The sequence below is a fragment of the Aptenodytes forsteri genome, unplaced genomic scaffold (assembly GCF_000699145.1).
Source record: "Aptenodytes forsteri isolate BGI_AS27 unplaced genomic scaffold, ASM69914v1 Scaffold145, whole genome shotgun sequence".
NCBI classification, from domain to species: Eukaryota; Metazoa; Chordata; class Aves; order Sphenisciformes; family Spheniscidae; genus Aptenodytes; species Aptenodytes forsteri.
Genome location: NW_008795122.1, coordinates 622,418 through 647,018, shown reverse-complemented (window position 1 = coordinate 647,018; position 24,601 = coordinate 622,418). Strand labels below are relative to the sequence as shown.

General features: G+C 37.4%; 1 protein-coding gene across 1 annotated transcript in view; it reads right to left on the bottom strand.

Moving 5' to 3' along the window:
* MYO1B (myosin IB) overlaps positions 1 to 24,601 on the bottom strand; it is a 100,903-nt gene that overhangs the window by 20,165 nt on the left and 56,137 nt on the right. Inside the window, exons 9-19 of the mRNA XM_009277126.1 lie at positions 23,919 to 24,066; positions 23,118 to 23,236; positions 22,239 to 22,325; positions 21,849 to 21,914; positions 9,217 to 9,321; positions 7,664 to 7,726; positions 6,736 to 6,936; positions 4,388 to 4,614; positions 4,010 to 4,210; positions 2,666 to 2,759; positions 2,073 to 2,222 (exon numbers count right to left, since the gene is read on the bottom strand). Coding sequence (XP_009275401.1) covers positions 2,073 to 2,222; positions 2,666 to 2,759; positions 4,010 to 4,210; positions 4,388 to 4,614; positions 6,736 to 6,936; positions 7,664 to 7,726; positions 9,217 to 9,321; positions 21,849 to 21,914; positions 22,239 to 22,325; positions 23,118 to 23,236; positions 23,919 to 24,066 — 1,461 coding nt within the window. The remainder of the gene's footprint in view (positions 1 to 2,072; positions 2,223 to 2,665; positions 2,760 to 4,009; positions 4,211 to 4,387; positions 4,615 to 6,735; positions 6,937 to 7,663; positions 7,727 to 9,216; positions 9,322 to 21,848; positions 21,915 to 22,238; positions 22,326 to 23,117; positions 23,237 to 23,918; positions 24,067 to 24,601) is intronic.

Here is a 24,601-nt window from a genome sequence, read left to right as displayed (position 1 = left end):
AGCAGATCAGAGCGTAGATTCTGAGTTCCACTCGAGGGGAAACAAAACACATCAACAATGCTGCATGGACAATGTCACTCTCTGTTTACTGAAACACTAAGTTCATGGTCAGCAGCACAAAAGTGACATGGATTAAATACTAACAGTAACAGCCTTATTTGTCTTCCCCACCAACAGAGTAGCATACAAACTGTCACAAATGCTCAGGTTTGTTGGCTAAGCTTTTTACCATTTTTTCATAAGACTTGTGCTGTTTCTATTACCTGCAGTCCCTTTATAATACCAAATGCTGATGATAACTTAGGAACAGAAAAAAGAAAACCCATGGATTCATGAATGACATGCTGGAATATTATCCAAGTATGCCAGTTTGAACAATAAATTTCCCGGACAGCTGAGCATTTTCCTTCTAAAAAGCTCAGTTCTCCAGTAGACCAGTGGTTAGTATAATACTAAGTGAACAACAGTTGACACACTTTGCAACAAGGCTTTTAGACTTCACACTCAGCCCACTCAATTACAGTGAACATCTCTGCGAGCAAGCTAGAAAGACTCCCCTCTAGGCCACATTCATGCCATGACTGACGTCCGTCATGCCTTGCAAGGGAACAGACAGGCGAGTGTCTGCAGATCCTTTAGCCAAGCCTCCAGCACAAGGAGTTGTCAGCAAGCTTTGTTCATGCAACGGATTCCTTATGAAACCTTCCAAATCACAGTGTCTAACAGTCATGTTGGGTTAGGAGAATAGTGCCCTCCATCTACATGGAGAGGCTGAGGAAATATCGCTATCGTCACCCGTAAGCAATTCTGAGGGTCTTGCTATGACTTCATCCTGCATTCAGAGACAATTGCTGCCGTGTTTCACCAGTGAACCAATAAAGGTCTACAGTTAAGAAATCAACAATGATGTGAACTTGGTCACGTATTTGTTTTCATTTCTTTATATTGAAAGCTGTGCCAATCTAGCTGTGGTAACTCCGGTTTTAATTCATTACAATTGATTGAGATCATAATGAAGCCATATGGGCACAACACAATTCTGTAATGACGCTGTTTGTAGAAACAGTGCATTCAATCACAGAAGTTCAGAGAGAAGCATTTTTACAGTGAAAAAGCATTTATTCATACTTTTTCTGAATTATCCATGCTTTTCTCTAATTATCCAAGATAACTGAACCAAACACTAACAGCTTTCAAGATGATAAACAGAAGCGCTCATCAACTGAAAAACAGTGATTGTCAATTCTGCAACTTGCAGTTTAAGAAGATGCTTTCTTTCCATATCATATAGTTTATCAAACTTTCTGATATGCACACAGTAACAAAATGCAGCTGAGATGTTTAAGAATTGTTTTAAAACTTAAAAACAAGAAATCTTTTTAAAAGATATAATAATTGATAATAAATCAATGTTATTTACTAACTGACGAAAAGACATGAGTCGTATAACAGTACTGTTCAGTTCATGACACAGAATACCCAGTCTACAAACAGATTTGAAACTGTTTCAGAACTGTATCAATAACAACTACTGAACCACCAGTCTTATGAGCTATAATTAAAATAAATCCCTGGGATCCTCCCAAGCAGCATTCTTGAGCCTCAAATGCAAAGGTTCCAAATAAGGCAAAAATACAAAAAGCCTTAGGAATGACTGAATTCCACAGAACTGCACATGTATATTACGAAACTTTTTTTTACACATTAACCATATGTTTTGAGAGTGCTCTAAGTGCTAGGCAGCACAGCATTTTAGCTGAATGAAAAAGACTCTCCCCAGCTGGGCCACAAAATCCTGCTCTCCCAGAGCTAAAGGACTCTGGTGAGCTTTTTAATCATTTAAGCACAAGCACAAAGCAAATACTTAATAGTGGTCTCTAGAAACTAAATTTTCTTTTATTCACATTTTTGGTACTTAAATACTAACATAAAATTGAATTCTTCCAACACTTCTCCATACGTATCAAGGAAAAATATCATATGAGGGTTATATGAAATATCGTATCAAAGTTATGTAAAAAAAATATTAAACAATAAAAAGAACCCCCCACTTAGTAAGGATATTATCTTACTGCATATCTCCTGTACCAGGAAGCAATCACAATCTGGCTTTTTTTCATTAACAAGAAGCGTGTGCGGCACTTCCAACCTCTATAAATCTTCTCAATTAGAGTAGCCAAGTCCTCCAACCGCTGCTTTCTCAGATCTTCTAGTTTGAAGAGCTGGGTGTGGGGTTTTTTAGGGTTTTGTTTGACGTTGGAGGAAAAACAGTAGGGGAGAAAAGACCAAAAAACCATAAGCACAGCTATTGTAAGAGAAATATCTCCTTTATTCAAGTCCCCCTTCAGACACCTTTTCGTCTATTCATCTTCAGAGCTGTAGGCAGATACATCAACAGGGTTTGTGGCAGATACGTTGCCACAAGTCAGTGCACGAAAGTTACATTAAATTCAGGCTGACAGCTACTGTAGAGTCTTGATTCACAACAGTTTTAACGGGTCTAACATTAAAAAGTGCCTTTTTTAATGCTATATTCCACAGCAATATATCAAAGCACTGTATCTAGAAAAATCTGTAGTAACCAGCTAGTGAATTATGCAGTTCATAACAGGCTATCCTCGTGAAAGATGGCTTGATTTTGCAGGGGAAGACATTTTTCACTTACCGTTCTTGGGTTGCGGATGAATATCTTTGATCTACCAAATGAAAATTCTTCTTCAGGGATTTCCAATTCATTAAACAGTACCTCTACTCCAGCCCTAATAAGAAGTAAATGAGCTTAACAAACATGACCCCCAGCTCTAAAACTTCTTAGTTTACATATTCACAGATTAATTTATGAAAAGTATATGAAAGCATATTTTAAATTCTTAAATAGTGCTTGACATAAGAAGATTGAAAACCTAACTCATTTACTCACTGGTTATTTAGCTAAAGGCAAGAATAGTCACTGTAAAGATTAGAATAATTTGATGAAAAAAGAGCAATTTTTTATTTAACATCATCAGCAATGGCCTACTTTTTCTTCTTACATCTGTAACATTTTTACTTTACAAAAAAAAAAGAAAAAAAGGAAGGGCTCTCACACTAATGTCAAAATGTGAAACAGAGTGACAAGTTTGACAAATGCTAATGTTCCACACTCTACTAACTGCATTTTATAAATGTCAACAAAAAAGAAAAGGGAGGAATTGCACAGAACTTTGTGAGGATTGTAACAATGCTATTGTTATCAATACTGCACTTCCACCATTATCATGATAACCTGAAGATTTAAGTTGTAGCTAAAGATATTAATCTATTATGAAAGAAATTTAAGTCACACTGCTGGTGGCCACGTGTAAAAAGAATTAGAGAAGCTCATTTGCCTACCCAAGACGTCATCTGTAAAAATACATATGAATACAATGCAATTTAAAATTACATATTTAATACAATTGATTTGCAAGAGCTATTATCTCATAGTTGTTCACCAATCATTATGTAAAATTATTCTTGAAAGGACAGAGGAAGGTTGCGTGACTGTCTTCAAAGAAATGGGTGTTCCTACACTTTGAAAGTTGGTTATTAAAGATAAGTGTCCTTCTGACCATTCCAGACCTCCTCGTCATTTTGATTCCACACTCCAGTATCTCTCTCTCTCTCTCCCCCCCCCCTTTCTTTCAGGCCCAATATCTTCTAAAAATGACGTGTTCTCCTTGCTCACATGCAAAATCTTTTCCATTAGTAGATTAGTTCATCACTAAAATCATCTCCTTTGCCAAGGAACTGTAATTTTTAGCCTACTTAAAAGTATAGGTTTCCCAGTGAATGAACCCATCCAAAATCTGGAACAAGATGCTGAAGAGCAACATACAAGTAAAACACTTGAGCCACACTGGCTTAGTTTTTAATTTACTTTTAAAATACTTGAAAGTTCATTAAATTAAAAAAAAAAAATCAGAACAGGTGGAAGACAGCAATTTCAATCATTGGAACAGGACTTGTGAGAATACTGATGTTTTCCTACCTGGCTGGTCCTCTCCAGTGGGGCCACGTCTGCTTACACAGCATTTTGTACCTTTCCAGGCAAGGCTCGTACCCCTGCCTAAATGCATAACCTGCCCTCCTGACCCGGACGTTCTCCAGAAGACCAAGGTAGCGGATCTGGTGGCACACCAGGGCGTCATTGAAAATGTGTGCAGCCTTTTTGTCATTGGGTTTGATGCACCTGGAAAGGGAAATGAACAGGAACACTTGTTTGCAGCACTGTACGTGTCAACAACTATTATTGTGAGTTTAAACCATAGATTTCAATAGTTTATCCTTGGCTATCAAGATTTTTTTTTTTTTTTTTTGAACTTCGCTAAACATAAATTCACCAACACTTTGCCACAGGGTAATTTACCTAATGTAGTTTGGATTTTTTGTCTGAAGATTTTTCATCAGGGTAGCAACCGAAGCCTTGAACTGTGAACCTGCCGTCGGCGGTCTCTTTAGATTGATCTTAGCGGGGTTACCTTCTGGGAACAACGCTTTGATAAGAGAGTGACTGGCCTTCCACATGGCCTGGGAGAGGTCACGGTACAGAAGATCATTATTTTTGTCAACAAATCCTTCCACCTGGTACATAACCTGAACAATACAGAAGAGTCTCATCAGAGCACGTTTTGAACTATAACATAGGCCAGTTCAAAACTGAACCAAGAAATTGATTTCTCCTTCTTTCTCACCATCCAAAACAAACAAAAGACATTTCAGCTTTCATTTGAAATTTGACATTTGGAAGTACTTTTGTTGGATAAAATTTCTGTGAACACGCTTCCTGAGAAAGATGCATTTTCTCACACTGCTAACAGTTCCTTGTGCTGATCAATTCTGGTTTCTGAAATGGAAAAAACCCTTCTTCTGTGATAACTCTGATACAACACTGCTTGCCAATACTCCAAAACAATCCTTTTTTGGCTGACAAAAGCTTTTCTCCCTCTCTTTTGAATCACAACAGCAAAAATACCCTTTCTCTTCAAAGTACTAATGCTTACATCATTTGCCTAATTAAAACAAGATATGAAATATCACCTCTTGATATCGCAGCAGCAAGCAGCTATCTGCGCAGTCCTCAGGGGACTGTTATATTAAAGGACTTTTACCAGGACAACAGTCCAACGACAACAAGCATGAATGCAAAGCGCTGACCTGCAGCTGGAGACCCAGGAGGCATCCAAGGGAACCTCATGTAGATCTCAAGATTGCTACTGGCTTTTTTAATTTTTGAGGGTAGGGAATTTAGTTTGATTAATTGTGACAAGTCATCCGGCTGGTAATACAGATTCTTCAGCTTCATGATTTCTTAGTTCTATGTAGTTATGTACTATGTACACAGAAAACCGAATAAAACTAATACTGACATAGCCATATTTTACACAACAGCAAGTGACTGGGAATTCAGGCAGCTTTTTTCTTTGGAGTACACGTTTCTGTTTCTGACAGGTGTGGTAAAAGCCACTACTGAAAAAACCTCTTCATATGAACTTGCTTATATTTCATAAAAGGAGAATCAAACTTTTGTTGTCCAATGACTAGATCAAAATGTTTTCAGCTGAGGGTGGAAAAACAACATTCCTCCCAAAATAGGAGGAATTCACTGACCGTTGTACTGAGTAAGTGAATGCCAATAACAATTGAAGACCCTCGCTGCCTGCTAAGACACAGTCTGTTTGCAGTCCTTCTCAAAGCACTGGAATATTTTCAATTCACTTTGAATTTGGATAACAAAAGAAGTACCTAAGTATTAATCCCTGATAGATTATATGCAATTACAAAATATTCTTAGCAAATACATAACATAAAGTTAATGAATGGCTTCCTCAAAGGCTTAAAGTAAGACATATCCAGCACTATTTTGAATGAGCACATTATCGAGCTATTCAAAATTGTAAGATTGAGAAAATGTTAAAAAATAGGTAAGTATTAAACAGTCCTAGCAAAATGAAACACTTTCTAAATATTCATTACTCTGTGAAACTAACAATTCAGCAGATTCAAACAAGAGGTAGTTTCAACCCCTATGCTTACTTTTAATTTTTATTTAAATAAGTTGTCGTCTTTTTTCAAATTTAATTATTTTGATTTTCATTAATAAAAAAAGTCATACTGAATTATACATCAAAAACTATCAGACTTGTATTTACTTTTTACAACGTAAGCAGTATGAATAAATACATTTGCAAGCCCTCTGTATAGCTTTCTCTTCCATCTGTTTAAACGCACAGGCTGTCAAAATCAACTCGGTTCCTTCAAATGTACAAAAACTCCATTTTCTAATCAACATGACTAAGGACTTCAGCTAGTTCAGTGACAAAGAACATGTTTTCCAAAATATCTTGCCTTCAGATGTGTGTGAATCAATGTCATTCTAAACAACAATTTTACTTCCAGAGACCTAGCAGCACAAGCAGTTCACCACCAAAGCACATGGGACATCTTTCTCCCTTGCTGAAAGGTGTACTGCCCTTGATTTCAACTAGAGCAGCATGATCTCTGAAAACCTTCCAGCCCAAATCACAAAGCTTTGGCTTAAGACAGAAAAAGATTAAGACAGGTCTGGATTTTTTGATCAACTGTTGACTCAAGCAATTCCTCTCCATTAGTGTAACATCATTTAATGGACGAAGAGCCTCCCCATTGTACCAAACCTAGGCTTCACACAGGTACAACACCCTCCAAACACCACATACTCCCCGCTTCACCAGGTACCTTGCCAGCGTAATGCTGAATCCTGAAGCAGCTGTGAGGCAAGGAGGTGTCGTTGAGGAACCGGGAGCACTTGCTCATCCTGCTCTCAAAATGCTGGTGAGTGGCACAGACTTGGTTCAGTTTTTCTAAAAAGGTGTCATCAGTAACAGTTCCTGGTCTCAGGCATTCTTCATCTAGCATGGCCAGGATTCCAGTTTGGTTCTGAAGTTTCAAGACAAGGGCTTTAATGTTTGTTTCCATCACATTTCCATCAAGGCATAAAAAGGAGACCGCTCTCTCCCATTTGAGTTCTGCTACCCAGAAAAACATTCTTCAAGCCATCTCAAAGTTTGGCTCTTTTCCTCATCCCCATTTCCAATAGATTTCTAGTATCTGTGTTTTTGAAAGACTGCTTCTGAGATCTGAATCTTGAACTTCATGTTGGAATTTCATGTCGTTTACTCAGACTGTAGAAATTTCAACTTAAATGAAAGTAGCCAGTTTATGGGTAAAACCAGCATACATTTTATGTTAATGGTTAAAAACTGTTCTTTTCCGATGGTTAAGGAATTTTATCTTTCTTGCTGCATTAAGTCCATAGGAAGTCCTCTTAGTAGATACAAGTACTTTCTGTACTTAAAGCACTCAGTAACAAGTCATTGAGTTTTCTAGTTTCCATATAAAAATAAATGTTATTTACAATGCAGCATGTGATATCTGCTATTGAAAACAGCACTAAATGTAAACATTTAAGGGTTGTTTGGGGTTTTTTTGTGTAGGTGCTAAAAAATTTTTTAGTAAAATTTACTTTTATGATACAAAATAAGATGACTAATACGAGTGGCTTGTTTTAAAAATCACAGTGCGTGAGGATGCATACAGACTTTACAGCTAAATTCAATCCATGCATTAAAAAAATTATTCAGAGAGGTTCTTGAATATAACTTACATTTTCTATTAGGTCACAAATTATAGCATTGTTGAAATACTCAATATGAGTCCATTCAATCCCCTATAAGAAAAAAAATAAACAACAATGTATGAACAGGAAAACAATCGAGGGAGCTTTTCCTCTTGGCAATTTAAATTATATTCCAGTTATATAAGATACTACTTTCAAATTTAATTCTACATGCTTACCAACATTGTAGTTCTTAAGAAAGAAATACAATCATCTACTACTAACGTTATCTGCGTAAAATGACTGTCCTTGAGCGGCTGCCAAACCCGCTCTCCATTCCTTTCCCCCACCCGTGTCAGCTTCCCATGCACTCCCCTGGCGCCCCGCCAGGCTCCTCCCGCCCCAGCACCGCTCTGCCCGCACTCCCACTGGTTGTAAGGAAATAAGCCCATCTCACTGCAAGCATCTGAGATCAAAATTTCTAAGCTCGTAGTTGCTGGGGTTTTTTTAATGGGAGGAAGAAAGAGGGCTAAATTTAGATGAGACCATCTTAAAAATCCAGAGTCTGGCTGTTGTTCAGATATTGCTAATATCCTAATTTTTTCAAATATCAGCGATAATGGATGAGATGCCAATGCATCAGGAGGTAACATTGGTAGGGCAAAGGACTGGAAAAAGAAAATATTAATTTCTTTCTTAATTTGCATTCTGCGGTACTTCTTACAGTTTAGTTTTTTCAGAGCATTTGAAATATCATTCAAGAACCAAATTGCAGTAATGATGTTTCAAGAGTTTCATCACTGAATGCAAAAAGAAAAAAGACATGCCCAAACTTCATATTATCCTCAGGATTATAAGGCAGGAACTTTATTTAATTTTTAAAAATGTTTATACAGCAAAATGGTATCATCCAATTTGTGTACAGAGAGTGTATGCCAGTTTCTACAGCTGTGAGCTCGTAATTTTGTCTGAGCTCTGTATATCATGGGGAGTACTGCTAAAACCTATTAAAACTTTAACTTGATGTTTGCTCACAGAACAACATCAAACAGCACAGTCTGGGCTCCAAAGCACGTCTTAAAATTACCCATAAAGCTCTCACAGCTCCCTTCAATACTTAACTGAAAGAAAACTAGAACCGAAAATCTAGTTGTAGTTTCTTTCATGTCACACGCTATTGTTTTACCCACCCAATTCCCTTTTGAAACAGGATTAGCTGTGGCTGCTGTTGGGGTGTATCCCAGACGCTACTGTGTAATCCAAAACACAGGCTGTAGGGTAATGGCACTAACACCAGAAAGCAATATCAGTCTTCCAATAAATTAATTAGCCCTTGCTCAGAACTGCTGGTCATTGTTGCCAATGAATGAGAGTAGGGTCTGGTTTATACCTGGACAAATCATAATGTGAAACAAAACCAAAACCGACTTTTTTTGCTTAATGTAACTACCACGCAATCCCACACAGACACGCTCCATGCCAGGCCTCCAGTCAAAAAGCGACTCTGTTCCCTGAAAAGAGGATCCAGTATGCATGCCTAAGTATCTTTACAAGAACAACGGGAAGAGGAGAGGATAAGGAAAGATCCATTCAAGTATTACCTCTCGGATGTATTCCTCCTGCTCTTCTTTGAGGGTAAGTTCAATGAAGATCTGCTGCAACTTCTCATTACAGTAGTTGATAATGAATTGCTCAAAGCTGTTGTCCTGTCAGATAAAACATGTTTGCATTTGCTGTTATGTAAACACTCTGGAAGTCAGCTGGAGTAAGTTACTGCAGCAGCTGCAAGTCAACAAGCTGCTTTATTAACTACTCCTTCCAGTTTTGCGATGTGATGGTTCGAGTAATATTTTATTGAGAATGAGATTAGTTTGGAAATTTTAGACCGAATCCTTCCCTGAGGCTCTCTCCATTGGGAGGGACAAAAACTCTCTAGGTTTATATTCGTGATGCCTCTGTATCGATTCCTTGGGACAAGTCATAAGGAGGCCTGTGGTGTCAGGGAATAAACAACAATAGTTTTGCCTGCACTAATCTGTCCCCGTGTGTAAAATGTAGTCTCCTGCAGGTTCTGATAAATAAAATTATGATAGTAGCATTAGCTCTTTTCCAACCAGGATCACTCAGTAGCAAATAAAGTATCCTATTTCACTACAGGCCGAGGCCCAAGCTGCTATTCTGGTTGCAGCTGAGCCTGGGCTAAGAGATTATTGGCTCCAGAGGTCAACCCACCTCCTCCCTGCCAACAAACCGCTCATGTAACTGCCCTGTGAAATGAGGGGAATTAAAAGAACTTTATCAACCAAAAAGCCTTTAAAAGGCTAATCCGTATAAAACTGGGTTAGGGAGCAAGCATGCGTGTGACCCTTTGCAGAAGGGACCGGGGAACAGAGCAGACCCTGGAAGGAGGGGTGGGGCAGTGGGAAGGCTGCTCAGCGACTGCAGCCGCGGCAGCCTGCTCCATCACAGCTGCATGGCAGGACGGCTGCAGGAGCAGGGCTGTGACATTACAGCAGCACGCTTCCAGAAGGACGCACGTCAGCATCGGAAACGATGGCCTCAGCAAGCCCCTAAATTCCACAGGTAAAGCCCTTGCACTCAAGCCAACTGAAGTTTTACTGCTAACATCACCAGGGCCAGGACTGCAGCATAAAAGCTGTGGTTCACCACTTCATCTCCATTATCTTAAATGAGTGCAGTTTGGAGGCCAGGTGCCCGTTCTGAGGACTGGTTTAAAACACCACTTTCAAAGAAAAAGGGAACAGCAGCTTCACTGGGTTTTTTCCAGTGCTTGAAAGAGTCATTACTATTGTAAGAATTCCATACATGTATCTACAGAAATAATTGCAATCAAGAGTAATTTTGGATATGTGCTGCTGGTCTTCTCTTCTTGGCTTTGTGGTTATGGGGTTCCCTCTCCCTTGTCCTTCCCCCCCTCCCCCTCCCCCCTTTCTTAATTATTAGTCATCAAGAACACTTTGGTTATTTAGGAAGCCTGAAAATTTGCAGAATAAATCACTATGCCTTTTTACACTATCAAATAAGTCTGCTATACAATACCTGTGAAGCTCAAGTTATGGTGATATAATTTTTATGACTAAGGGCAACTGCAATCATTTAAATGTTTTAAATTAAGGATCTGGTTGCTAAAATGAGATTAAGAACACACAAGCAGATTAGAAAATATTGAGGTAGCACAGATTACTTTTATCATTTTAGTTAAAGCAAAATCATAGCTGATCAGCAAACTTTCTCAGCCACATCAAACTGCCCCTCACACCAATTTTAATTATCAATCAGAGACTGCAAAACTTGCATAGCTCTAGATGAGCAAGTTAAAATTTGGCATGCATCAAAATCAGCACTGCAAACAAGTCATACTTACTGCATTCTGTTGCAAAAAGAAATTACATAAACTGCAGTCAGTACTTATACTACTTTGATAACAACACAGAATATAATAGATCTATTAGCATTTGTTTGGCATACCAGGTAGATCAGTCCTTTTATCAGACTCACATTTGTATGTCACTGAAAATGTGAAGTACTACATAAATGTTACGTGTTACTTCTTTGTAGATGAGTGTATCTTTAGGTACTATCCAAAGATTATCACATAAACCAAGGGATTAAGGCACATCAGTGTAACACAAAACAGCATTCTTGCATTGTCACATCTCTAAATCACCATGTATCTTTTGTCTCAAAAGGCCACATATACTACCTTTGGTAGACACATCTCAGTAAAGGGAGGGGAGAATGGGGGAGGGAAAAGAGTACAGGAGGAAGGATGAGTAAAAGTTTGACGCATTCAAGTAAGGTCAACAATTTAGATATATTCAGTTTGAAGTAAAAGGACCCCAACTGACACATCACCTTGGCAAAGAGGAAGGGTAAAACACACTTTGCATCCTCCTGCCAGGCACATGCCACCCAATGCAGAAAGATTGTTTCTCCAAAGGACGATATTATTCTGATTACAAGGACTGCAGGACTTTTTGCTCACATATTATACACAGTCTTCAAAAGAGAATGGAAAATGAACTGCAAATCCAGCTAAACCATCTAACTAAAAGGTCATTAACAATATATTAAAGTAATTGCTAGATGCTTTCCTGATTTGCTATGTTTCTGTGATATTTATGGTTTGCCAAAGAAAGGCAAACCAAAATCCACAGAGTTCTTCACAAATCACTCACTTTAAGCTATGAAATTCTATCTGACATTGCCAAGCCACTGAAAATTGCTATTCCAGGAAAAAAGTCATTGAAGAGCAGTGGAGATTTTGTTCTTTACGTATGATACAGAGCAAAAGGCTAACAGTTAATTACAGCGAAGAAAATGAGGAAAAATGTTTGGAATTACTGAAATTCTCAAAACACTTAGCTCTGAACAGACCAGAATAGATTCGGGTAAATTAAATACAATTCAGAAAGCGGCATTTCCTTTTACAGGTTTTAAGAAACACTGTACGAAAAACCAATTGGAGTGTTTATCTCTGGGCAAATCTGAGTAAGGCAACAGAGATTGTGAATTTTTATTCTCCCTTACTGTATATCTAGAATTTTTAATTATGTGAGGGCTTCACAAAGTATAGACGAATGCTCACAAATTAATTTTCTCCCAATATTTTAATGAAGGCTCCTAGAAATTAATATGACAGAACTAGAAAGGATCTAAAGTACTTCTGACATTGTTTTTTAGAAGGCAATAGAGAATGGTTAATATCAGTGATAGCACATCACTAAATCCATTCAGGAGCAACGGGCTGGAAGGACCCAGCCATCAGAGACTGTACTTGCTCCTCATGCTGACCATTTGCATTAAGTGACAAGAAAGGGTTTTGACCAACACAGAAGCAGCACGGTCAGACCCAAAACTTCAGGAAGAGTTAGTAAATTCAAGTATTCCTAGGAAATTTTAGGAAAAAAAGTATTTAAGACCAGCACTTCTCAAAGTGTCAGCTTCTCTTCCAGGCTGTAATTCTGCTACTTTAACATTGAGAGCATCACCTCAATATCTGCATTTTTATAGCAGCATTTCAAACTATCCCTTTGAAATCACTGTGGAACACAAAATATAACCTTTGGGGAAGAAAAAACCACCCAGTCTCTCAAACTAAATTCAAGGTGCTGGGAAACAGAATGTCACCTGAGATAGGCTTAAAGTCATGTCAAATTTATAGATACAGATCAACCAACCACCCTCAGCTTATCCTCTCAATTTTTTATCAGATGCAACAATAAATTTAGGCATGTAGAAAAATTCACTGACAAAAATCAAAGCCTACTTCACCATGTTTTTCACTTCACAAATAATGGTGTCTTGCTCATACAGCTTTATTCTTTATCAACCTTCAAACTACTGGGCATCAGGGTGGCATTTCATGAATAGCAAGTTTTTGAACTCTAAAAAAATTCTGTTCCATGCAAAAATACAGTGCTTATATACAGAAGCAGATCACGATGTTGTACTCACTCAGGCTATTAGAATCAACCATGAGAACGTAAAAAGTTCTAGTTTTGAACCACTGCTATTACGTGAATTACATACAGGTGCTTGAAAGTCTAAGAAAATATTTTTTGTTCCTTAATATTTTACCTAATTTCTTCTTTGGAAGATTCCAGTCATGTGCATCATGGAATCATCTGAAAATGGATGTTCCTGACCTTATACATTGTTATACCAGTAAAATACCAATAGCAAACAGAGAAAATAAGTTTTGAACCACTGCTATTACGTGAATTACATACAGGTGCTTGAAAGTCTAAGAAAATATTTTTTGTTCCTTAATATTTTACCTAATTTCTTCTTTGGAAGATTCCAGTCATGTGCATCATGGAATCATCTGAAAATGGATGTTCCTGACCTTATACATTGTTATACCAGTAAAATACCAATAGCAAACAGAGAAAATAAAAATATTTTTGTAAAAAAAAAAAAAAAATTAGGCTAAAAGTCTGGAGCAACGGGCTGGAAGGACCCAGCCATCAGAGACTGTACTTGCTCCTCATGCTGACCATTTGCATTAAGTGACAAGAAAGGGTTTTGACCAACACAGAAGCAGCACGGTCAGACCCAAAACTTCAGGAAGAGTTAGTAAATTCAAGTATTCCTAGGAAATTTTAGGAAAAAAAGTATTTAAGACCAGCACTTCTCAAAGTGTCAGCTTCTCTTCCAGGCTGTAATTCTGCTACTTTAACATTGAGAGCATCACCTCAATATCTGCATTTTTATAGCAGCATTTCAAACTATCCCTTTGAAATCACTGTGGAACACAAAATATAACCTTTGGGGAAGAAAAAACCACCCAGTCTCTCAAACTAAATTCAAGGTGCTGGGAAACAGAATGTCACCTGAGATAGGCTTAAAGTCATGTCAAATTTATAGATACAGATCAACCAACCACCCTCAGCTTATCCTCTCAATTTTTTATCAGATGCAACAATAAATTTAGGCATGTAGAAAAATTCACTGACAAAAATCAAAGCCTACTTCACCATGTTTTTCACTTCACAAATAATGGTGTCTTGCTCATACAGCTTTATTCTTTATCAACCTTCAAACTACTGGGCATCAGGGTGGCATTTCATGAATAGCAAGTTTTTGAACTCTAAAAAAATTCTGTTCCATGCAAAAATACAGTGCTTATATACAGAAGCAGATCACGATGTTGTACTCACTCAGGCTATTAGAATCAACCATGAGAACGTAAAAAGTTCTAGTTTTGAACCACTGCTATTACGTGAATTACATACAGGTGCTTGAAAGTCTAAGAAAATATTTTTTGTTCCTTAATATTTTACCTAATTTCTTCTTTGGAAGATTCCAGTCATGTGCATCATGGAATCATCTGAAAATGGATGTTCCTGACCTTATACATTGTTATACCAGTAAAATACCAATAGCAAACAGAGAAAATAAAAATATTTTTGTCAAAAAAAAAAAAAAATTAGGCTAAAAGTCTCTTACTGGTGTCAGGCAGAAATGTCTTCATATGCTGATGCTGAGTGTCATTTTTTGCATTAGATTTACAAACACAAAATATCTAAAACAGGACATTCTCCTATGAAAACCAGCTACCTTCTAACCTTCTCTCCCCATAGAGAATTCAACTTCACTTTTGAGTACCCAGATTCCAGTGATTTCCAGAGACACTGAGGCAACTAAGATAGCTACTTAAAACTGAAAACTAGGTGCTTTTCCATACTAGTAGGTAGGAATAAATTCTTATCTTCCACCTGCCCAATAAAGTCCCAGTTTAAGTGTTCCATTTTCTTGTGCCCTCTCCACTTCACTGTTTTCCCCAAATCAAGCATATGTTGTCGATCCAAATCGACAGACTGGGCTATATCATCAGTATCACACCTATACGAGGTGTTTCTCAATATTCCCTCTTCCTCCTTAATCTTTCATCACACCAGTTCTTGTTGAGAGCCAATTCAAAAATCTACATATTGCTCAGTCTACAACCACACTGACAAAAAGGTGTTCAGCAACACCTTTTCAAATAGCTTATATGAACACATACAGCTAAAAAATACATGAGAAGTATTTAAAGGAAAAGCATAATTTAAAACAAAACCTAAACATTTCAAGTCATCAGACTGTCTGTTGAAATCAACAGAACTAATGCCATTGAAATGAACTTTTTTATCAATATGGGGGGGGAAGACATACAGAGATTGATACTTTTGCTCTAACACATACAGCCCCAGAAAGTAACTTTTTTCAACATCAACACAGCTCCAGGCATCAGAAGTATATGACCTCCTCCTAACATAGGCAGGTGATCCCAGATAGTTCCATCAGGCCCCTAGACTACTACCGAGGCTCCTAGAGAAAAAGCCAGATGGCAAAAGTAATGATGATAAAAGACTAACATACTCGCTTCACTGAGATGAATGGTGGAATGAATGGTGAAATCAACCAGCAAATTTAATGTATATCCTACTGTGGTGTCTGGGGATAGGGATTTTTATGTATCATCACAGAAGCATACGAGTTTATGAGATGAAACGAAGAAATATAAATGATAGAAAATTAAAATCAGCAACATGGGAAAGTGCATTTAAAGAAAATGAAAAAAGACACTATTTTTATCTTAGAAGGTTAGAAGGCAATGAGCTACAGGTAACCCAGTTATAACATTTTTTTTTTTTATTTTTTGCAAGGTTAGTGAAGATATGTTATCAATATTTATCCCTTTTCTTTAAATGGTGATTAACTTCCTGGGATGCACCTCCACTTCTGAGCATTCTAGCACTTAAGGAAATTATTGCTTTAACTGTATTTTAAAATCTCCATAGCACCTAGAAGTCCAACCAAGGGTTCTTCTCTGTAAAGCTCCCCTCTTTCATGACACTTGCCAGCAGATGTAGTTGATCAATTTCAGATTAAAAATGTATATAAAATATAAATATATATAAATATAAATAAATATAAGAGGATAGATAAAAATATATCCTCTTTTACATGAGACTGGGCTTTGCCCTGTGCAATCAGATTGAATAGAGGGCTGGGTATATGCATTTTGGCACTGCCGCTTGCCAGTATATGATACACTGATGGGCATCAGAAAAGGGTTGAACAATTTTGAAAAGGGAATTTGTTGCAAGGTAGAGTGCCTGGAAAAGGCGGTTGGAAATTACGGTCTGGAGATTAAGGCAACTACCAAAACAACAGATATCCATGGCTGAGTTAGAGCCAACGTCAAGACATGAAGAAAAGGCCTAAAAGAATGAAGGGTGAAAAAAAAAAAAAAAAAGAAAAGAAAAGATGAAGATAAAAGAAGATCCTGATAAGCCAATTTTCTCCGTATGCTTTCTTTCTCTCTAATAAGTCATCTTTCTAGCAAATAACTAGACCCTCCTCCAGTAAAATCATCGTTGGGGCAGTGCGGGGGGGGAAGTCTCTGGGCCAGCAGCAGTCTCCCAGAGCTCAGCATGCTATGCAACTGTAATTTCCTTCATGTAATGAACAGGATAGAAAAAGGCAAAGCAACTATTCAGCAACTGGACCAAGCTGTCATATAGGTTTATGGTAAAAGTGGAAATACCTCCCCAATTTTTTCATGCCTTAAACATCTCAGAAACGTATTTTCAATGTTTATCCCCTCCTTATTTGGTTACCTCCCTCTAAAAACAGATAATTACCACAACTATGAATATGTTAATATAATGAAACTGCATTCTTCATATTTCTAACGGATTCCCTCAATAAAGATATTGGCATTTTATCAATGTCCAGATGACAGTTTACGTAGTACATGCAATATGACCAAGCTGCGTTCCATCATCACAAGGGACTTCTACACACAAGAAACAAGCTAATTGCCGTAAATAAATAGAAGCGCTATCAAAGTGCATCACAGACTATGTGAAATGGATGTGGTTTTACTGCTGGGTGGCTTGTTTGGCTCTTTTGGTGATGGTATTTTTATTTACTGATGGGTTTTATGCAGAATGTGATGGATGCTGCCACGTCTTTGCATGTTCTTGTGTACCTGGAGTAAAAGGAGTTGGTCAGATGCTGTCCCCAAAGACAAGGCATTCACATTACCTCAGGTCAACCCTCAGCAGATGTCTGAGGACCAAATGGAAACAGTCTCTCTCTTTCTGCAGCCCTTACTTTTGCAGCTCTATCCCCGGCACATCTGCGCTTCTTGTCAGGCTAAAATACATGGAACAACCTGCTCCACCAAGGGATTGAGCAGAAAGCATTCACACTCTCAAACTGTCTTCTCAGGGCCTGGCAAATTTCAAGAATAAGCCTTGTTTGGCAGCCTTAACTTTCATAAAACTGCACTCCAAATCATTAGCTTCGTCATGGACCAGCTACATAGTGGTGCCTGAAAATTCAGAATAAAGCCCTTAAGCCAACTAGCACAGACAGACATTTTTATCTCTGAAGGCTAGGCAGGCTGAAATATTCACGCTTGCTCCATGACATTCATTTTTACATACCCTAGCCCTTGTCTACACAGGAAACGTACACGACAGAAAATTAAATGTCCAAACCGAACAGAATGAGTCTTCTGTTCATCTCTGTTGAAACCTGCCAGGCCCTCAGTCATCTGCCTTCATAAACCCCACCCCTTCCACAACCCTACCCCGACATTTTGCAGAGATGTGGAAACCGCTTCTGCCCAAAAATACACAATCAGACATGGAATAAAATGGGACCAGCCCTAAACCTACCCCAGGAAGTCTGCAATCGAGCTGGTTCTGAAATTCCCAGTGCCACCAACCATCATCCCTACCCCATCTCAAATCGCAGTCTAGACTGCAGATTGATTACGCATTCAGCCGCTCAAAAAAGTTGATAAACATACTTGGAGCAATTAGTGTCAGGCTTCAATCCATTGCTCAAGCTCCAGCAGCATTACAGAACCAACCTGCTCCTGTAGCCTGCATTTTCACACTAATCCTGGTCCCTAAATCCTTGCCCATAGACAATTCACACAGGGACACCCAAAATTTCAGCATTTTGCTTTCAAAACATTCAGTCCCAGTATACAGCTTACCACAAAGGGCATTGCAGGATTCAAAAATAAACACAGCTTTACAGCACTTATTTTGTGGATTGTTTAGCCAAGCTTGCTGTTGACATCTGCCAAACCCACAGAGGCTGACATTATTGATAGATTTAAATTCCCTAATCTGAATTTTTGGACAGCCGAGTCCTTAAATCTGCTTTCTTGGATAGCTTTTGGGTTTGTCTGAAAAATGGGGTTTGTGCTTGATAAAAATACTAACGGAAACCAAATCCCAAAGAGTATATGCCAGCATTATCAGTACTCCAGTATCTTTCCTTTGTTAAGTTTCAAGAAACCTCCAGTTACTTTGCAAGTTAACTTCATCTTAAATTACAGAAAATTGTAGAAATTACAGTGGACAGTAAATAAAGTAATCTTTCAAAACTAGATGAAAACAATTCTCATTTATATAAGCTTCAGTTTGCATATAATAGAACAAGACTGCTATTGTCATCAGAAGGTGAAGTGCAGGATCTTTCAGAATGGTAAATCTGGATTTCTTTACTCTTTTTACAGGAGGAATTGTAGGATGATCTAAGGAATCGTCCTAAACAGGAATAAGGCCCAAGAAATATTGTCTGCCCTGCCCATTATGAAACAAAACAAAAACCCCAAAATTCTGTAGCAAACTAATGTTTTTGCAGTGGAAGCAGACTATTCTATAATGTATTCCAATAACTTTTAAGTGAGAATGACAGGACAAAACAGGTAAACTAAATTATCATTAGTTTATTCTTTCAGCGATCCTGATAGGTAAGTGTAATACTGAAGAAAATAAATAAATAAATAAATAAATAAATATCACCCTTCAGGAAACACGTAGCTTGCTACTTATTTCAATGGTATTAAGCTTCATGTGTAAGTATTTAGCACTTATATAAAAACTTCTACTAGCACCTTCTATGTTTTTTGATACGTTTTGTCTCCAAGGTACAAGGACATTTTAGGTCAAAGAACATGCACTAATGATAAACCTCTCTGCTTCCTGAGTAGAAACATGATTAAAGTAGGCCTTTTTACCTTCCGCATATCAAATAGCTTACAAGTTTAAAATGCACAAGTTTACAGACGAAGAAGTCTTTCAAATACAGTTTTGCCAAAAAACATTCTTTGTAGAGATGATGTTAGTTTTAACCTTCAAGAACAGACATGAAAATCAAAATCTGACTTAAGAATTAGATTCAAAAGGGAACTGCATATTTTCAGTCAGAGGTTTTAAGTAATTTATAATTAGATGGATATAGTTACTGCCATTAACTACACCTCACCCAATATTTTGAATGTTTAGCCATCGTGTTTACAAATGTACCACACAGCAAAACACTCCAAATTCCACTATACTTTTTTATGCTATAAATCTTAAGACATTATTGAATTTTCCTTGAGTTATGGTATTGTACAGTGTTAAAATTTCATTCATTTATTGTTTGTTTTAATACAATTAACTTTAAACTATGTTTTCTGTGAAGTGGTTACTTAAATTCTCAACAATAATTGGTTTTTTGTAAGCATTTTCTCAAAATCTTTAATAATTTTTGTGAGATTCGATCATTTGTTACAAAACTCAACATAAAAATATTTGGCAGGCATCCTCTTAATTGACCTTACTACATGACATTCATTCAAGCAACCACAAGACCAGTTACACTTTGCCTATACAGTGTTCATTACAGAATTATTTTACTCAATTTAAGGATTATGACATAACATCATCTTTTGTTCCAACTAGAGCTGCATAGAAAATTAATTTTGTTTTGCCTTGAAAGAATATCTTTGCTTTTGATTCAATTGAGAATAAGTCAGCAGTTTCTGATTATAAAATTAACCTGTCTGGAAACACAGGGATGGCTAAGTGGGTGGTACTGGACATACAGCTGATTCAGGATTTTCTAATGGATTGTTTTTCTATGAGTCACCCTTTGAACTACAGTACTGCCACGCAGCCCCAATACCGGTAACTGTACTAGTTACCTCTAGAAACCTAAACCAATCAAGTTCCTTTTTCAAACATCTTTAAATTAAAATATGGTATAGTACAAGCCATGTATGTTGCTGGCATACTACCTGACTCCTGTTTTGAATGTTCAGAAATAATTCCATTATTTCTGTGACACTGTACCAAGCTGCTTGGTGAGTGCTCTCACCACAGGTCTTAACTCGTAAGAGGAAGAGTCCTGTCTTGTATGAATGTACTGATGAATTTGATCCTCAAGTTACAAGGCAAACCTTTCACACCTTTTCCAGTAGAAACAATACTCAGCATTTAAAGGAGTCAACAATAACTACCCATATTATTTTAAAGCTTTTGAGTTTGTATGAATTGGGAAAGCTACATTGTAATTCAGTATGAAAGGTAAGTGAAAAGAGCCTTGTTTTTTCATTTTTCATCTGCAAAACTACATCTGCTGTACTCAACTACTTACTTATGACCTTCTAAGATGTTGAACTCCTACAAAAAAAGAAAGTTACATGCGAGAAACAACCTTGTCTCTGGAACATCATCCCACAAACACAATTACTCAGTTGGCTTGTGTACTAGAGCAAGCTTCTGTCTCCTACCTCACCCTACATGTTTATCCCTAATCAAACATAAAAGAAAGAGCTAGTGAAAACAAGAGTCCTGCCTGAAGATGCCAGCAGTACCATTCCAGTGTCCAGCTTTCTAAAGGTACGTCAAGGACCAGCTCCAAAGAGATCTGGCACCGAGATCTCCATTCAGCCACCTGACTGCTTGCAATATATTTTCATAAATATGCTCTTATGTTTAATGCAAACAATACAACCTAGCTTAGTAAACCCTTGAAGCAAGTATGAGCTTTGCTTTTGCTCTTCACAGAAGTATTTTGATTTGCAAATACTTTGATGTTATGCTTCTGAAATAAAACTTACACCACCATCCCATGTATAATTACTCTTTCCTGGATTGTTCCCATCTTCTACACAGTTTAAACACACTCCCTGGATTTTCAAGAGGGATGTAGGGAAGCGGGTAAGGATTGCATGTTTTCTACTGATTTTTCTCCCCAATTGAGTTTCTAGTTTAAACACTATACAGATTCCAACCAAGTTCTATAAATCTCTTAAAAGAAACTGTCAGAATAAGATTTATGAAAACTCCCTCTCCTTGGTGTTCTCTAACCCAATTAAAAAAATCCTTGTTGATAGTTTTTGTTTCAAAATACCACCAGTCTAAAAATACTATCATAAACAAACAGCAGTGAGCCACAGATCGTTAGCTAGGAATCGGTACAGAATATTTATCTAAGTGAATCAAGATAAAATGGAATATAATTCCTTGTTTAATTGTGACAGGAAAAAAAAGTATAGTTTTCGTTGTGTTTTTTAAAGGATACAAAGCTTGTTCAGAGACATCCACAAAATGCCTCAGGGCAGAAATGACACTGCCAGAGTTTCTCTTATGCTCAGAATGTATGTCACAACAAAATATATTTAGTTTACCCATCATAAATATTTATTTACCTATGGTGTAAAAACACAAGTTTGGCTTTCATAAATTTTTGTTTCAGTTGCCAGACATGCTAAGACATCTCTCTTTGGCTTACTTTTCTAGTGGTTTTTTGTCAGGAATGATACACAATTCAAATTACGTGTATTCTGATTACAAATTAATGAACTACTCTATTAAGCTTTAATAATAGCTCTCACATTAAATGTTTACCATTATAAAGGTCTTACCTCAAAAATTTCAAAGCCATAAATGTCCAGCACTCCCATTACCTTCTTTCTCACTTTTGTTTGTGCCTTAAAAAAAAATTAAACATTGAGTCAGTCATCTGAACATTTCATACTTGGGAATCAAGAAAACTAATGTATCTCAAAGTAGGCTGTCAAATTCTGTAAACTAAAATGTTAAGTGTGGTTTCCCAAAATACACTTAACGTGAATATTTTCAAAAGCTTAAAAACAGAGCAGACAGCAATTTGTTGAGCTGCAATACAGTTACTCACCTGTATCATGTGTAACAGCATACAACCAGGAAAAATGAAATTGGCAAATACAGTTCTACTGTCCACTTTAATTTAAAGGATTTCTATTGATTTTTTTACAGGCACAAACCAACAATACCTTAATGCTCTCATTGATTCTGGTAACAAGCCAAGAGAACAGTCGACTATATAAATTCTTAGCCAGAGCATCACGGGCGTAATAAGCCTAAAGAGAAGAAAGAAGAAAAATCTTATCAGTGCTGGGCTAATCCCAAACTTTTTATGTTACTGAAGTATCTTAAAGGTGCTATGAACAGAGTGAGAATGGCTCAGGCAGCAGTGCCTCTGCCTAAGCAGGCACCAGAGCCAGACCAGGGGTGCCAGGACACTTTGGCAGCATCGGCGGCTTGCTGGTGCACCCTTCTGCCTTCCTGGCCACCGGCTGCCTGGAACAGCAGCCACAATCAGGACACTTCAGCTCCCTTCCTGCTCATCTGGATATCCTCTAAAGACTCACATCCCCCATCCTAATCCCAAACAAAGGGACTTGAGCAGCTGCGGTTAGGGAAACTACATTCCTGCTAGCCTGAGCTGATGAGACACAGGTGGCAATCACACTGGCTCTGCAGCATTACAGAAAGATAAATTCACACGGGCAGCAAAAGTTTTTCAGCAGCCCAGGGCGTACAACTCACATGAAATTACACCAGTTGCTCTAAACGAAAACAGTCTGCCACAGTACTTTCAACATGCGTTTCGTGCAGAGCTGTTTCATTTTTTCATTCTCTGCAACTTTTTCCTATCCCTCATCTTTTTGAGGCAATTCACACATAAAAACAAAACATCCAGTATATTTGAACACTTAGAAACTGCTGAAGAAAAAACACATTTATGCTAGTGATATGTTTTATTCAGTACAGCCGATTAGTTGTAGTTTTTATTTGGGCGGTTATGGTTTAGTCATGTAGAATTGCCATTTAAAATGATTATTCCCTTTAAAATCAGGACCTCTTTTTACCTGAGCCACATTTAGTGTTGTTGAAACTTTCTCTTGCTTGGCTTCAACCGTCCGGAAGCTGAAAGCTCTTTCCAATACAGACTGGTCTATACCCGTCAACTCACAGATTTCCTTGAGTTCTAGCATGAAAAAGGAGAGTGTAAATATAATGAATCCTTTCGTATCATTGCTTCTTCTTCCCCAAATCTATTAGCTTTTAAATAGTTCAGTATTTTCCCAAAACATATTTTCTTTTACAGAAGTGTCCCCCAGCCACACTCTCTCCCCCCTACCCTGCCAAGCAAAGTTTTTAAAATATGCACAGCACGAGGAAACAGAGTTATCTGTTTTGAGAGCACTTTCTATCTGGTTATTTTTGTGAAGAAACTTTTCTTCCATTTATCACAGACTACTTTTCATGATGAAAAACTTTCAAATGAAAATAAATGAACTTTCAAAATGTATCAACTGCAAAAACATGACCAAATGAATCTGACATTAACAGGCAGAGATACCCTACTACAAAAGAACAAAAAGCCTCCACTGCAGAATAACCAAGCAGTTACAGAAATACATACCACCGTTTAACATTTCAGAAGAAAGTGTTAATAAAGTGGAAAAAAAGAAAATAATCATTTTTGGAATTTCAAACAGAGTGATTGAAACTGCACAGAATTCAACCCATATTTGCCTGCAGGCGAGTTTTGGAAACAATCTAATTTAATTCATCTGTAAGGATATTGTATGTCTACAGAAACTACAAAATTAATAATAACTTCAGACAAATTAGTGTTTTTCCTCCCATCACTAATCTCATCTTACCATTTTTATCTTTGATTTTACTTTCATCTAGGCCATTCACACGAGATTCAGGCTTAAATTCAATATTTCCCAATTTTAGAACAGCTGCCACCACTTCAAAAACAGACTGTGTTTCATGATCCATAAAACCAACAATCTGCATTGCATTCTGGAAAGGGGACAGATAAAATTATGAGATAAAAGAATCTACATTTAAACAGATCATACTTGCAAAATTCACCATTTATCTTTATTAGCATAAATTAGAAATGTTTTATGAACACTTTTGCTACAAAAAGAACATGATATAATTACTACGCTTAGATAAGTAAGTTTTTAATATAAAAGAGAGGTTAAAGAAGATCTGGTAATCAAGCTGGCATGTCAGTCCAGTCCACTTCTAGCATTCACTCAGTTTATGGGTTTCTAAAATGCAGTACTTTTTTTTTTTAGCCACTTAATTTAGTTTATAACCCGACCCAATTTTTCACAGTCAAATGAACAGGTACTGCTGTCTTCTCAGTCCACTCTCTTGCTCTAAAAGCCAGTAACATTTAGAACCCAAATTTGCATATGCTGGGTAACAGGGTCCTGTATTCTTCTTGTCCCTGAGTACAATCAAGCAAAAGCATCACTGTAAATCATCTTGAGAACCACCCCAGCCCTGTTTTTCTTTCGACTTGGTCAGCATCACCTGGTTCATG